Here is a 14,660-nt window from a genome sequence, read left to right as displayed (position 1 = left end):
CATTCTAAATGCATATAGGGGAAACATTGAACTTCTATTCATTCCATTTCTATGGCAGCACATGTAGTCAGGAGCTGATAAGAGAAAATGTGTGTCGTTTTCGCTATTCAAACGGTCATTACAGTGAACGTTGTCATTTGGCTTCCTCACAGCCCTAGCTCTGGTCAAAAGTAGCGCACTAAATATAAATAGGGCACAATTTTGGCCGAGGATCTACTGACAACGTACCGTTCAATCTCCTCTGAAGGGCTTCCTCTTGCAAAGTAACGCAGTAAATCTGCTCATCCAGGTCCTCCAGGATCTGAGGGGACAAAATGGGTTATAATAAGGTCCGAAGTGGGGCCGGAGAGTAACAGATGGGTGGATGAGTTGGTGACATGTTTGTAGTCCTCGTGTCCACAAGTCGCACATGTTAATAGCAGAAATGACCCATTTCAGAGTCAGACAGAGGAAAGCTAGAAGTCCATGTCGGTCAAACGTATAAAGTCACTAAAATATTTACAGTACACATAAATACATGTAGCAATGTGTTCCCAAAAATCTGAAGTAGCCAGCGTAATAAAAAAAAGGAGCCAGGCAGTGGAGGGGCATGCTCCCCCAAAAACATTTGTGCACTTTAAAATTGAATGTGGCATCTGCTGTACTGCAATTTGCTAAAGTCAATTAGGTAGCCAGTCATATGAGGGTTAGTATGCCAGCTATTTGGCTGGCATCTGGCGCTTATAAAACACAATGAAGGCGTTTGAGGTAGAGCATGGAATGGAAGTTAGCACTCACGGTTGGTTTGACTAGTAACTGGCCCATGACTGTGAACATTCTGGACAGGCCCACAGGAGTACACACTGGGGATGAAGAAGTTACAAGTGGCGAGACACAACCAAAACAGTTCCAGCATATTAGGGACCTAGGGATTACAACACAAATGACCTAGTCCAAGCCATATGTGATCCCCCCCACCCCCACCCCATACACTTTTTCTTAAAAGCATGAAACTTGGTACACTTGTACAGTTTAGGCCCCTATCAAAAGTGTTACTGAACCTGCCGCACATCAATCAAGATAATATTCAATTTGCACATATTCCATTGATTATGCTCCTATTGATTCAACAACAATACTCACTCAGGAGGAGCAGTCCCCCCATCAGAGATATACAGGAGTAGAGGTATGGTAAGTAGAACTCCCAGAGATCTGAAGGAAAAGGGATGAAATGTTAGTTAAAGCTGAACAAATACAGTACCAGTCAAAAGTTCGGACACACCTACCCATTCAAGGGTTTTTCTTTATTTTTACTATTTTCTACATTGTAGAATAGTGAAGACATCAACAGTATGAAATAACACATACGGAATCATGTAGTAACCACAAAAAGTGTTAAACAAATCTAAATATATTTTAGATTCTTCAAAGTAGCCACCGTTTGCCATGATGACAGCTTTGCACACTCATGGCATTCTCTCAACCACCTTCACCTGAAATGCTTTTCAAACAGTCTTGAAGGAGAGCCACATATGCTGAGCACTTGTTGGCTGCTTTTCCTTCACTTTGCAGTCCAACTCATACCAAACGATCTCATTTGGGTTAAGGTTGAGTGGAAGTTCTTGTCATTTTCCAGATGACTTTAAGACATGAAGGTCAGTCAATGATGGACTGTCATTTTTCTTTGCTTATTTGAGCTGTTCTTGTCTTTTGACCAAATAGGGCTATCTTCTGTATATCACCAAAGGGTGGCTACTTTGAAGAATCTCAAATATAAAATATATTTTGATTTGTTTAACACTTTTGGTTACTACATAACTCCATGTGTTATTTCACAGCTTTGATGTCTTCACTATTATTCTACAATGTAGAAAATTGTAAAAATAAAAATAAAGAAAAATCCATGAATAATTAGCTGTGTCCAAACTTTTGATTGGTACAGTACATCAAACCACACAGCTAGAAAACAGAGGTTGCATCCATAATGCCACCCTATTCCCTACATAGTCCACTACTTTTGACTAAGGCCCATATAGCTCTGGTCAAATGTAGTGCACTAAATAGGGAATAGCGTGCCATTTGTGACACACAAAATCCCCATAGCCTTACCATAGAGTGACTCCATACTGGCTGCGTCATTGTCGATGAGCGCGGACGCCACCCAGACTATTCCTAGGATGAGCAGTCCGAGGAGGAAGAGCATCACAAAGGTCTCTAGAACCCGTGACTTAATGCCCTGTGAGAAAACACACACAGATGGAGGAGAGAGAAGTGATGAACAAAAACAGCCATGTCACCGTTTTTATTCATACAAAGCTGTGATTTTTGCCAAGTTCTCCTAAGGCTATTCACACTGCCTAGGAATTGAGTAAGGCTAAGAAGGGTCAGCAAAACAAGCTCATTCTAAAAAATGACATCAGTTGAATGAATCACTTGGGCCCAGTTCCAAATGGCCAGAGCCCATGACCAGAGTCCTATGTTAAACAAGTAGGTAGCCTTGCACGAGCCAGAAAGGCTCGTCCTGCCCTATGGGCCAATCTCCTGTTTCTGTAGCGTTCGACAGATTGGTACCCCAATCCTTAACCTTAATGCTGAGTGCCAAGCAGAGAGGCATTGGGTCCCATTTTTGGGGTCTGTGGTATGACTTGACTGGGGTCAAAACCCCAACCCTGCAATCTCAGGTCAGACACTACCCACAAGGCCACTGAGCTGGTATGGGCCCTGGTCAAAAGCGGTGCACTATTGAATAGGGTGCCATTTGGGATGCAATCTTGGTTCATAGAGTGAAACCACAGACACTGCAGTCTTCCCACAACCAGTGTTGCTGCAGCCTCACTACGTTACTTCAAATATCAATGTAGCTACTACAGTGCCTTCTCTATAAAATCACCCAAACTAACGCTGCACTCTACTTTTAATAAAATGCCATTGCTTTACATTCAGGGAACGTCCCAAAATGGCACCCTACCCCTATGTAGTGCACTACTTTTGACCAGGGCTCATAGGTGCCTGATCAAGTAGTGCACCATTTAGGGAATAGGGGGCTGTTTGGGACGCATCCCCAGATCCATATTTACGGCCCCACGCATACTTAACTGATCCCAGAGAAGACCATGTTAAAGCACCTTCTACAACAGTATATTAAAAGGGGCCTATCCAGACTCAGAGTCGGGTCCGGTTAAATAAAAAAACAAGTTGAAGTGAAGCCTCGCTCCTGTGTGTAGATTAAGAGCAGGCCTCCCGTTACATCTGGGGACGATTAGGGGGCTCTTAACGCGCCCACGGCCCTGCGGCCCAGCGCAGACAGGAGTTGTGGTAATTTGGGTTTTCCGGGTCACAGACTGCTGAGTGGTTAATAAAGTCTTCTCTACCTGTTCACACAAGAGTCCATTTACCCCCCGCGCCGCCAGTGGAGGCGGACAGGCTCTACACGAACGCGAAAACAGTGGCTGCCTTCCAAATGGCACCATATTCCTTATCTAGTGCACTACTTTTGACCAGGGCCTATAGGGTCTGGTCAAAAGTAGTGTCGTTTAAAGGGGATAGGGTGCCATTTGGGACGCAACCTCTGTTTTACAACACTGTAGAGGAGATACTGTCTGGCACTATAGGAATAGGCTGCAGAGCATGACTTACACAGGGCTTGTGGGTTAGCCTCAAATTGGGCATCTATGATCAATTTGTTACTAGGTAAATCGTGATCCGCTAACTGGTGTGTGGAATTTGTTTATAGCCAGGTATATATATGGGGCTGCAGGTAGCCTAGTGGTTAGAGCGCTTGGCCAGTAACCAAAAGGTTGCTAGATCAAATCCCTGAGCTGACAAGGTAAAGATCTGTCATTCTGCCCCTGAACAAGGCAGTTAACCCACAGTTCCCCAGTAGGCTGTAATTGTAAGTAAGAAATTGTTCCTAACTGACTAGCCTAGTCATTCTTTGTTGTGTATAATTATGTATCTCTACTGTACCATTTTGTAAACTCTAGATACTATAACAGTATGAATCTTATCAAGGTTCAATCAAATAAATACATAGTGCAGTGATCCTCTGTTTGAAAGTGATCCTCATGTAATGTAACTGCTTTTTAAAAGTCTGAACTCAACATTGAGCCCACATCTCACACACTGAACACTTAACTTACCAATGATCTCAAACACACAATCTCTCCACACATACAGTGGAGCTGTTGAATCTAAGCTCGTGTCCCAAATGGCACCGCATTCCCTATATAGTGCACTATGTCAAAAGCACTGCACAATATAGGGAGCCATTTGGGGGACACACAGACTGTCATATTACTGACGTATCCCCCCCACATGTAGGTTAGATAGAAGGTACCGGTGTAGAATTTTCTAGCACAGCAGTGGGAGTAGTCTAGAGCGCCCCATTGTGGCCATGTCTGGTACGATCTGCTGCACCTCAGCAGGCAGGCCTACTGATTCTCTAAAGTGAGGAAAGGAGTTTTGAATATACTGTACGTAGTCTGCATCCCAAATGGCACCCTAATCTCTATATAGCCCTATGGACCCTGGCAAAATAAGTTGTACACTATTTTGGGAATAGGGTGCCATTTGAGACAAAGACATTCCCTCAGTAGACCTTATAAAACCTCATATCTAGAGAAGCATCTCATGTGGTATACTGAGGGAATATGTCTTCGTCTCAAATGGCACCCTATTCCCTAAATAGTGCACGGCTCTAAAATGGTTTAATGACAGGCCCTTTATCCTGACCTGCTTACTGAAACCTCTATCCTCCAATGTGTTCAGTTCATCCTGAGTACATAACTACTGTGATGCTGCAGTCTAGCAGCTCACATCAGAGCTGAACTGGCCAATAGGGAGCTCTCAATGCAGAGAGAGATGGAGAGAGGGAGGGGGAGAGATAGATAGATGGTGGAGGAGAAGAGGAGAGCAGTTGAATGTCTGAACGCATCTCGAAAGAGGTGAGAGAGGAATGCTTTCAGGGACTTCTGTCACATCCCCCCCCACACACACACACTCTTAAGGAGGCTCTGGGATGGATAGAACCTTGCATGGCCTGCTGCAGGAGGTGGCTCTGCTCGGGTGCCTCGGTCCACCTTAACCAGCAGCCCATGCCATGCTGAAGGTGTATTCCCTCTAGGCCAGGCCTCTCGATCATTTATAAGACTCAAATCATTACCCATTCAGATCATTTAGGGCAAAGGCAATGCCTGTCACCTCCCCTAATATTATTTCTGTGGAGTGTCAGACAAAGGTTGACCAAGTGATAGGAAGCAGAGGGTCTGAATTGCAAGCTTTCAATTAATCAAGTATCACATAACATATTCCATTACTTATACACTGCATTCTCCTTGTTGCTCTTTCATAACAAATTAGCATAATTATTTTCTTAAGTACTGAAGATGTGTTTTTTCATTAGAATGGTAAGCACTGCAGACAGTCGCCACAATCATCAAAACGTGGAAAACGTAGTTAAAACTCGTTTAAAAATAGGCAAGGGAGAGTGCCATGGCATCCAGAGCCAGCCCGAGCTGAATGTTTCTATTCTTGCCATTCTAAATGTGTACACCACTATTCAGCTTCCCAGATCCTCACACCGCACCGCTGTCGAGCGTGGGGCTAGCTGCCTGCTCTGCCCAGTGCAGCTCCACTAGAAAACCAGGGAGTCAGATACTTCTAAGAAATGTGTGGGTGTGTGTGTGAGGGACACTGCCCTGTGTGTATGAGATGACTGCATCTAAACAACCACAGCGACACACTCGCAACAACCTACACTTGTGTGTGTTCTCACCCAGACCCATCCACGAGAGCCATTCCAAACCACCAGCAACCCAGGGGACACTGAATTAGAGGTCTAACTACCTTACAGTGGATATACCCTAGTGGACCTGACCACGGCTCTGCATAAAGACTATAGCTTTTAGGTTAGGGGATGTTGCTGACTTATAGCATGCCTAAACCAATACATTAACCAGAGGGAAACTTAGCTGATATATTTTATTGTCTCTTTTTATTATTTTTTTACCGGGTCCGTTTAGGGTTCTTGTAGGAAATCCAGAGGTCAGTTCCTTTCGGATCCAACTTTTTGGACCTGTGAAGACCTCTACACTGAATCACTGGTTGCCCTAATACCAACACTGAATGGCTCAATGCCACAATCTTACTCTGTAGGATCAGAAACTAAATATCTGGATGGATACATGCATCCCCATGCGTGTCCTTGGGGAAGCAGAGCTAGACAGTGTCAGCATCTCCAATGGCCCCCTATTCCCTACATAGTGCACTACTTTGACCAGGGCCCAAAAGGGGTGCACATGCAGTGTTTCATCAGTGCTGAATGTCATTGTGGCATGGTGTGCTATTCCCTCCGCATCCCCAGGGCAGAGAAAGAGAGAGGGAAAAAGAGAGAGAGAGAGTGATGGGAAATGAGATGGGACAGCGAGAGGGAGAAAACGAGGTATGAGCAAACGAGTGAGGAGAGGGAGAAAACAGAGGAAGGTAAAGAAGGGGCGGGGCAGAGTTGCAGAGAGACAGAGAGAGGGGGACAGGAGAGGAATAGAATAAGGAAGGAGGATAGGGACTATAGTGATGGATAGAATAAAGAATAGCATGGGATGCATGGGAGAGGTTGAGCGCCACAGAGAACCAGACATGGGGTCTCTGTGGCGGGGGGGAGCGTTTCCTTCCCTCCAGCCCCATTAATCTGCAGCAGGTCAGCGCACAGTGGCAGAGATCATCCCACTGCCCATCGCTCCCCTCCCCGACAAGAGCGTGTGGGATGGAGGGACAGAGGGATGGAGGGAGGGGGCCGACCCCAATCCACCACTCCCAGCCAGTCCACTTCCCTGCCTATGCTTGCTAAAGAGACGCCAGATGCAAAGGGCCCTTATTAGCGTACCCTTCAGTCCCGTCCTTCAGCCCCGGCCGTGTCAGAGACAGAAAACAGAGAGGGAGTCGCTGGTCTGGAGGGGACTGGAAAGCTTCCCCCTGTAAAGCTGCCGCAAACTAAACTTCTAAAGATTCGCCCCAACGACACAGCAGTGGGCGCGTGGGAAACCGTTTGCTTCACGTCATAGCCCAATCATTCGATTCACGTTCGCCTTGTACGACGAGAGGACAAAAACAATGCCGTGAAACTCATGCTTCACTAGCACTCTCCTTTTTTAGTTTTAAATGTAAAGCCTTTAAATGAACCTGAGCCATTCGCTCCCAAGCTCCCATGGCCAAAACATTAGACGCGAGTCAGAAAAAGGGATTTACAGGGAGGAAGAGGATTCAGTATGCTAGTTTTGATGTTTTCCTCGAGTTTATTCAAATAAAAATGTATTTGTCACATGCGCCGAATGCAACAGACCATACAGTGAAATGCTTACTTACAAACCCTTAACCAACAATGCAGTTAAGAAAAACAAGTGTATAGTAAAAACTAAATAAGTAAAAAATACTAATAATTAAAGAGCAGCAGTAAAATAACAGAAGCGATGCTATATACAGGGGGTACCGATACAGAGTCAATATGCGGGGGCACAGGTTGGTTGAGGTAATATGTACATGTAGGTAGAATTAGTGACTATGGATAGATAATAAACAGAGTAGCAGCAGTGTAAAAATAGGGGGGCAACACAAATAGTCTGGGTAGCCATTTGATTACCTGTTCAGGAGTCTTATGGCTTGGGGGTAGAAGCTGTTACGAAGCATTTTGGACCTAGACTTGGAGCTCCGGTACTGCTAACTGTGCGGTAGCAGAGAGAAAAGGTCTATGACTAGGGTGGCTGGAGCCTTATTATTAGGGCCTTCCTCTGACACCGCCTGGTATAGAGGTCCCCCTGCAAGGACTCCATATTGTTGTCATTACCAAGAGGTGTCAGGCTGATAAGTCCTCAAAGACTTAGACCGTCACCTGTGTTAATAAAATCACAATTTTTGGATGTTGCACACCACGTTCAGCCAATCAGGTTGCAGCAGTCGGTTGTTTCCCCTGGCTGAACGCGGTGCGCAAGATCAGGAAGCAGCATTGGCCACTCTAGCATGGTGGTGGAAAATTGTGTTTTATTAAGACACTATGCATATTTTCCCTTTTTTGGAGGCCGTAATCTGTAATTGTTTTAAAGTCACCATTGGTCTCATGGTGAAATCCCTGAGCGGTTTCCTTCCTCTCCTGCAACCGAATTAGGAAGGACACCTGTACCTTTGTAGTGACTAGATGTATTGATACACCATAACTTCACCATGCTCAAAGCGATATTCAAAATATTTTTTTTACCAATAGGTGCCCTTCTCTGCGAGGCATTGGAAAACCTCCCTGATCTTCGTGGTTGAATCTCTGCTTGAAATTCACTGCTCGACTGAGGGACCTTACATATAAATTGTATGTGTGGGGTACAGAGATGCTGGAGTCATTCAAAAATCATATTAAACACTATTATTGCACACAAAGTGAGTCCATGCAACTTATTATGTGACTTGTTAAGCACATTTTTACTCCTGAACTTATTTAGGCTTACCACAACAAAGGGGTTGAATACTTATTGATATTTCAGCTTTTCATTTATAAAAAAATTCAATGAACATAAATCCACTTTGACATTATGCGGTATTGTGTGTGGGCCAATTGACAAAGAATTGAAATAAAACGCAATATAATCCATTTTTAATTCAGGGTGTAACAACACAATGTGGAATACGTCCAGGTGTGTGAATACTTTCTCAAGGCACTGTATAGCCGGCTGGATACATTAAAGTCGGACGCATACGACAAACTAAGTAAAATTAGTGTTATCTGGCGGCCGGTTGGGATCCCTTAAAAAAGGTGCAATATGCAGAAATCGCTCCACCATATCCTGGTTGCAATTAGAATATACCGCCTAACTTCAATTTATGTGACAAAACAAGCAATCATTGTGTAGATATTCATTGTAGCATCTAAACTGCTGTGAAATATATTTTCCATAACAGAAAAATATGATATTTTCAGCTGTTTGAAGCTGGTGTACAAAACCAAACTTAAAAGACTCAAAGCGAAACGTAAGAACAGGAAGCGTAGAAGCAGCGCACAAAGAACAGATCTACGGCTTCTTAGACATGCCTTCAATGAGAAAGACAGATCTATAACTCACATTTCTATACCGATTTGGTCGGGTCGCCCAAAAAGTTACACATTGCAGCTTTAAATCTTGAATTAAAAAATGTTTGTGCCAAAATCCGGGATCAAACCAATGAATAAGACTTATCTTGAAACTCTTAACATTGGACTTCAATCTCAGGCTTGTATAGCGGGCATAACATATTTTTTTCCAAACCGACAGAAAGAGTTCTAATACCACAAAAGACAACACAAGCTATAAAATAAACAGGCAATTTCATCCAAAAAAATGTAAACGCAGTCCCTCTAGGAGCTGATCAATTCATTTGAAAGACAGAGGTAAATAAGAAATTCTCAGCTCAAACTAATATGTTACCATAGCGATGGACATTGTAACAGAGGGGCTTTCGTGAGACATTCTGACCTTAAAGGAAGGTATGTAAACATCACTTTATATTCTCCGGCCACCCCTGCCAGAGCAAAGGCCTGGGAAAAATGTCTACATGTGCAGGGAGATTTGAAATAAACATCCAGGCTCCATTGTGGAGCGCCAACAAAGAACAGTATCTTAGTAACACAAGGCGGTTTACTCAGCTCAGACGTTTCCCCTCCACAATAAACACACACACTTTTCTTCATTAAAGGGTTTGGCCTAGGGCGTTAGATTGATGAGGAGCTTCTTTTAGCAACAGATGAAAACTGCTGGCCCATTGCTGGGTCACTTTCTGGGTCAGACAAAGTCTGTGTCCCAAATGGCAACCTGTCCCCTATATAGTGCACTAATTTTGACAAAAAAACAACAACTGTAGTGCACTTTATGGGAAATAGGATGCTATTTGGAACGTAACCTAGCGAAAGGAGAGGATCCGCAGAGTACTCAATATTGGTTAGAAGACAAAAAAAGGCATGCCACTCTATACTTCATAACAGCTTTGTTGACGTGATGTTTCTATCCCATATGAACTGGAGACTTCTCATGCCGAGGGGATGTATGAGGAATTAGGCCCACAATGGGAGAGGAAGTCCTTTTTTTGGAAGCCTTCGAAATGAGGTTGTCTGGGTGGACTGGGATAGCTGCGAGGCCAAGGCAGAGGAGAGACCCTAGGCCACTAGTCCATCATACAGATAGATACTGACCGACCATCATCATAAACATGCCATCTACTGGTGGCGAATACACAAAAGTTGCCATTTTACAGCTAATTTCCTGCAATTCCACAATTTTGCCATAGGGTGGACTGGTAGAGGAAAATGTTTTCAGTTTTTAATATGAAACCGGAGTGAAAGTGACTAACAAAATCAATTGGGGGCCCCCGTTTCGATAATTAGAATACAAATACTATAAGTTTAGATAGCTGGATGCTAGACTAACTTACCAAACTAAAACATTTTTTGCTGACATGGGCTAATTGAGTGACTGTCAGTGACTGACATAACAAGAGAAAAACTACTGATGCACTACCATATTTAGAAAATTGCACCTTGTGTATTCTACTATTCTAACTCAACAGTAATTCAGACCCTGACGGAGTCCCCAAAAAATGTAACCACGGGCCAGGGATAGGCCAGTGGCCCATCTCTAGCCTAAAATCAACCAGCCCTAAAAGGCGGTGCGTTCATCACAAAGTAGATCTAGTCTAGTATCTCTGAATAAGCATGAGATGATGACTGGCTGGCACACAGTCTGCAGCATAAATGGGTTTCTGGAACAAGACCAGGAGCCAAAACCGTTCAACGTTAAGATGACATTTCAAATCTGCAACTTCTCCGCAATGATTTTAAAAGCATTTTGCAACCATTAGTAATGAATCTTTTTCAGCTAAGAAAGTCAGAGAGAGTAAGGTTATTGTGGGGTGTTTTATGCCGGTGAACAAAGTTAGTTCATACCCACATTTGGGCCGTAATTCCGATTCATCCACAATTTGGACAATTTGAAAGACTGTTAATCATGTGGACAACACAACGTCTGAGTGAGCTAATAAAAAATAAAAAAAAAGCATAGAACATTTCAATCTCGATTCAACTCGGAGAGCTTTAGTGCCCTCGTCAAAAGTAAACAGAGCCACATGAAAAGCCTGACTTAAACCGTTACCAGTTAAATTCATCATTCACTTCATTTCCGCAGTCAAAGGGACTTTTCAGTGGCGTAACATTATGGCCACATAAACCCCTGAAATCTAATACTCAAGTCTCTTAATACTTTTATTGGGCGAGGGATAATATCACATTATAAAAACTTAAATCAAGCTTTTAAATGTCATCCTGTGGTCGGTCTGTTGAGTGACTCGGCAGGGTGCTTTCCTCTGTTCTCCACAAATACACACAACTATACCGGGATGTGTAGCCAACATTAAGCAGTGCTTCCTCTCGGCAAATTTATAGATGATCAGTAGCCAGAAAGGGTACAAAAGCCTAAAGTGATAGAGGCCAGTGTGTTCCACTTCCTTGCCATCCTGGACTTCATTACAAGAAATCCAAACGAAACAAATTAGCAGCCTGAACCCCCCCCCCCAAAAAACGGGGCTGTAAACTACAGTAACAGACACATTTTTATGTAAGTTTGCCAGGAGGGACATAAACCAGAGAGGTTTCAAACTGTGACACAGGATAGAGGTGTATTAAAAGTAAATCTTTCCCCGCGCTTTTTCAGCTCCATTGTGCCATCACGTTGTTCTGTCTTTATGGACCCGCGAAACACGGGCCCCGGCCTCTTTTCAGAGGTAATTAATTAAAAGAGGAAGTTTGCAGAGGCTTACAACTCGATTATTAGGTTGTCCGTTTGAAGTTTTATTTTAGGGCAGAGGGGGGGGGGGGGGGGGATCAGGCCCTAAATCACGCCGGCCGATGCCGTGGTGTTGAACTGTTTGCAGCGTCTGGCTTATTGGAACGGCTTGTCAGGATGTGGCGGATGCCGAAGACCAGATTGTCGTTGTTTCATGGTTAATGAGGTTTTTGCGGTCGCAGTTACGGTCAACTGATGAGAGTCAGAGAGAGGGCAAGGACCAGGCACCTGCTGTTGTCACTAGACATACTCTCACACAGACAGACAGACAACGTAAACAGGAATGAATAGATATTCTTAGACAACGAAAGGCGGAGAAACAAAAGAGACAAACTATCTACTCTGCAACATGCTCTGCTTATGACAATCGACTCAATAGCCATAATCATTAGGATTAATGATTGATGAAGATGGTGTAGTTCTGCTATGGCACAGTGGACAATTTTAAACAGCTGTGTGAAAACATGGAGATGTAAATCAAGAAGATCAAGATCAAGACTTCATCAATACTACAAGAGCATGTAAAACAAAAATGCACAGGTTTTAGCAAGTTGTTAGCAAACCCATGGGTTTTGTACCTTTTTTGATCCAGCAAATCCCTCGGACTCCAGGAAGAAATAGGCAAACGGCATCAGGACGAAGAGGCAGAGATTGGAGAAGAGCGATACCAGATTCCACAGGCCTGTAAGGGCAACATTACAGCTAGTCCTGATCAATTAATCAACTAATCAATCTTTCAAGATTATCACCAAGCAAAATACAACATGACAGAAATCACACCTTACAATAAAACATTATCCTCAGGAGGCATCCTAAATGCCACCTTATTCCCTACGTAAATGCACTACTACCCAAAATAGTGCACTGGGTAGTGCGCTATATAGGGAATAGGGTGCCATTTTGGGACACATATCTAGTCTCACGAGAAAGCGTTGCTTTGGATAGATAGACAGCACAGTTGTTCCCACTGGCCACCATGTATTCCTGCAGTCAACTGCTAAACCATGGACTCTGATGCCCCCTTGTGACAGCAAATGAAGATGTTTGTAATACCCTATCCTCTGCGGAATCCCCAACAACTGGATGTTCCAGGTTTCAGGGAAATGGAAAGAGAGTCTGTGACACAACGCGACTTCCACTTTTGGATGCTAACAAGGCGACACGCCAGCTTAACTCCTCCTCCACATTTACTGGGTTTGGTTGAACAACGCAGAAGAGAACCCCCCCCCCCCCCCCCCCTTCTTGTCAAGACCAGTATTAGGGGATCTAGTTTCCGGCGTTAGCTTACTGATACCCTGTTCCTGAAGAGCTATGGGTGTGAAGACTTTTGTCCCAGGCCAGCACGCCACGCCCGTTTCCGCTAATGATAAGTTGATTACATGAGTCAGGTGTGTAGAATCAGGTGCAGTGCTAGAACAAAAGCCTACAACCCCCTGCAGACCTCCGGGACTAGGGTTGGTGGCTACTGCTGTTGGGATGGTTTAGGCATGCTTTGCAGTCATGCTCACAAATAGAAAATCAGGTCTTGACTAATGTAACACTCTCTGACAAACCACCAGGTTGTGTCCTATTCCCTTTACTTCTTTTGACGAGGGCCCATAGGGCTCTGGTTGAAAGTGGTGCAATTTATAGGGAATAGGGTGCCATTTGGGAAGCACAGGTCTGATGGAAACAGATCTTTGTGACTGGATGTATAAAAGGAGTGATTCTGTTATGTGTGGTCAGTGGACCAAATCCAAAGAGACCAGGACTTACTTATCTAAAGCTGGAACTACAACATCGAAAGCACTCAAAACAAAACCAAATCCACATACAGTTTGCGTCCCAATTGACACCCTACACAGTGCACTACTTTCAACAAGACCCCTATGGGCCCTGGTCAAAAGTAGGACGCTATATAGGGGAAAGGGTGCCATCTGGGATTCAACCAAACAAACAAGATGTGAAATGTGAATGACACTACTGACCATGGATGAGGGAGCCATTGAGCCACTGAATGTAGTAGTTTTTGGGGAAGGAGAGCAGGATCTCATTGCTAATGATAGAGAAAGGCAGGAGGAGAACAGCCCCACCCGACATGGCCAGGGTGAAGGTGCACAGGTACAGTCTGTGGGGAAGCCACACACACACGTGCAAGAGCGCACACACACACCACACACACACACACACACACACACACACACACACACACACACACAGACAGTGAAAGAGAGGAATTAGTAATAAAGTCTACAGTTTTCTGTGAAATCACACAGCCTTGTTAAGGAATTGTTAAGAACTTACACACATACAGTATCTTACAGGTAGTGTCGGCAACAGGTGGCCCGCGGGCCAAAACCAGCACCCGAGTGATTTAAAAAAATATATTTTATTTGGGAAAATACAATACAAATATATTTTTTAAATCACCAGCTAAAATGAGTTTAATTTAGGAAATCTAAAAGTATTCCCATAAATAAAAAAAATACACTTATGTGATCGTTTCTCAATGTAATCAAGGCATTAAATTATTGTTCTTTTCAAATACAAAAATCACTTTTTGGGCTTAGTTGTGGTCAATTTGCAGTGATCAAATTGTTATAATTATGTTCCGGCCCCCCGACCCGTCGCTCTGACAAAAATCATCCCGAGGCTGAATCTAGTTGCCTACCCCCGTCTTACAGTTTTAATTCATATAAGAATGGCAGTGTCGCAGCTCTACACATCAGCATTCAAATGCATCTACATGAGCTGTGTCCACACATACAATGCCCACATTCATGCAGGCTAGGAATCGTTTGAATACATTTGATTACTCAAGTAGAACTGTATTCCAACGGTCATTAAAGGATTAGT

At 43.8% G+C, this 14,660-nt stretch overlaps 1 protein-coding gene across 2 annotated transcripts in view; it reads right to left on the bottom strand.

Moving 5' to 3' along the window:
* Positions 1-14,660, bottom strand: part of LOC139420445 (limb region 1 protein homolog) — a 142,073-nt gene that overhangs the window by 107,905 nt on the left and 19,508 nt on the right. The window contains exons 4-9 of one of the 2 annotated variants that reach the window (XM_071170585.1): positions 13,793-13,932; positions 12,404-12,507; positions 2,089-2,215; positions 1,123-1,191; positions 778-842; positions 229-301 (exon numbers count right to left, since the gene is read on the bottom strand). In XM_071170585.1, the coding sequence (XP_071026686.1) occupies positions 229-301; positions 778-842; positions 1,123-1,191; positions 2,089-2,215; positions 12,404-12,507; positions 13,793-13,932 (578 nt within the window). The remainder of the gene's footprint in view (positions 1-228; positions 302-777; positions 843-1,122; positions 1,192-2,088; positions 2,216-12,403; positions 12,508-13,792; positions 13,933-14,660) is intronic. The other variant, XM_071170586.1, reaches the window with a different exon arrangement.

The sequence above is a fragment of the Oncorhynchus clarkii genome, chromosome 11 (genome assembly GCF_045791955.1).
Source record: "Oncorhynchus clarkii lewisi isolate Uvic-CL-2024 chromosome 11, UVic_Ocla_1.0, whole genome shotgun sequence".
Classification (NCBI taxonomy): Eukaryota; Metazoa; Chordata; class Actinopteri; order Salmoniformes; family Salmonidae; genus Oncorhynchus; species Oncorhynchus clarkii.
The sequence above is the reverse complement of the archived record's forward strand: the minus strand, read 5'-3'. Positions and strand labels throughout refer to the sequence as shown.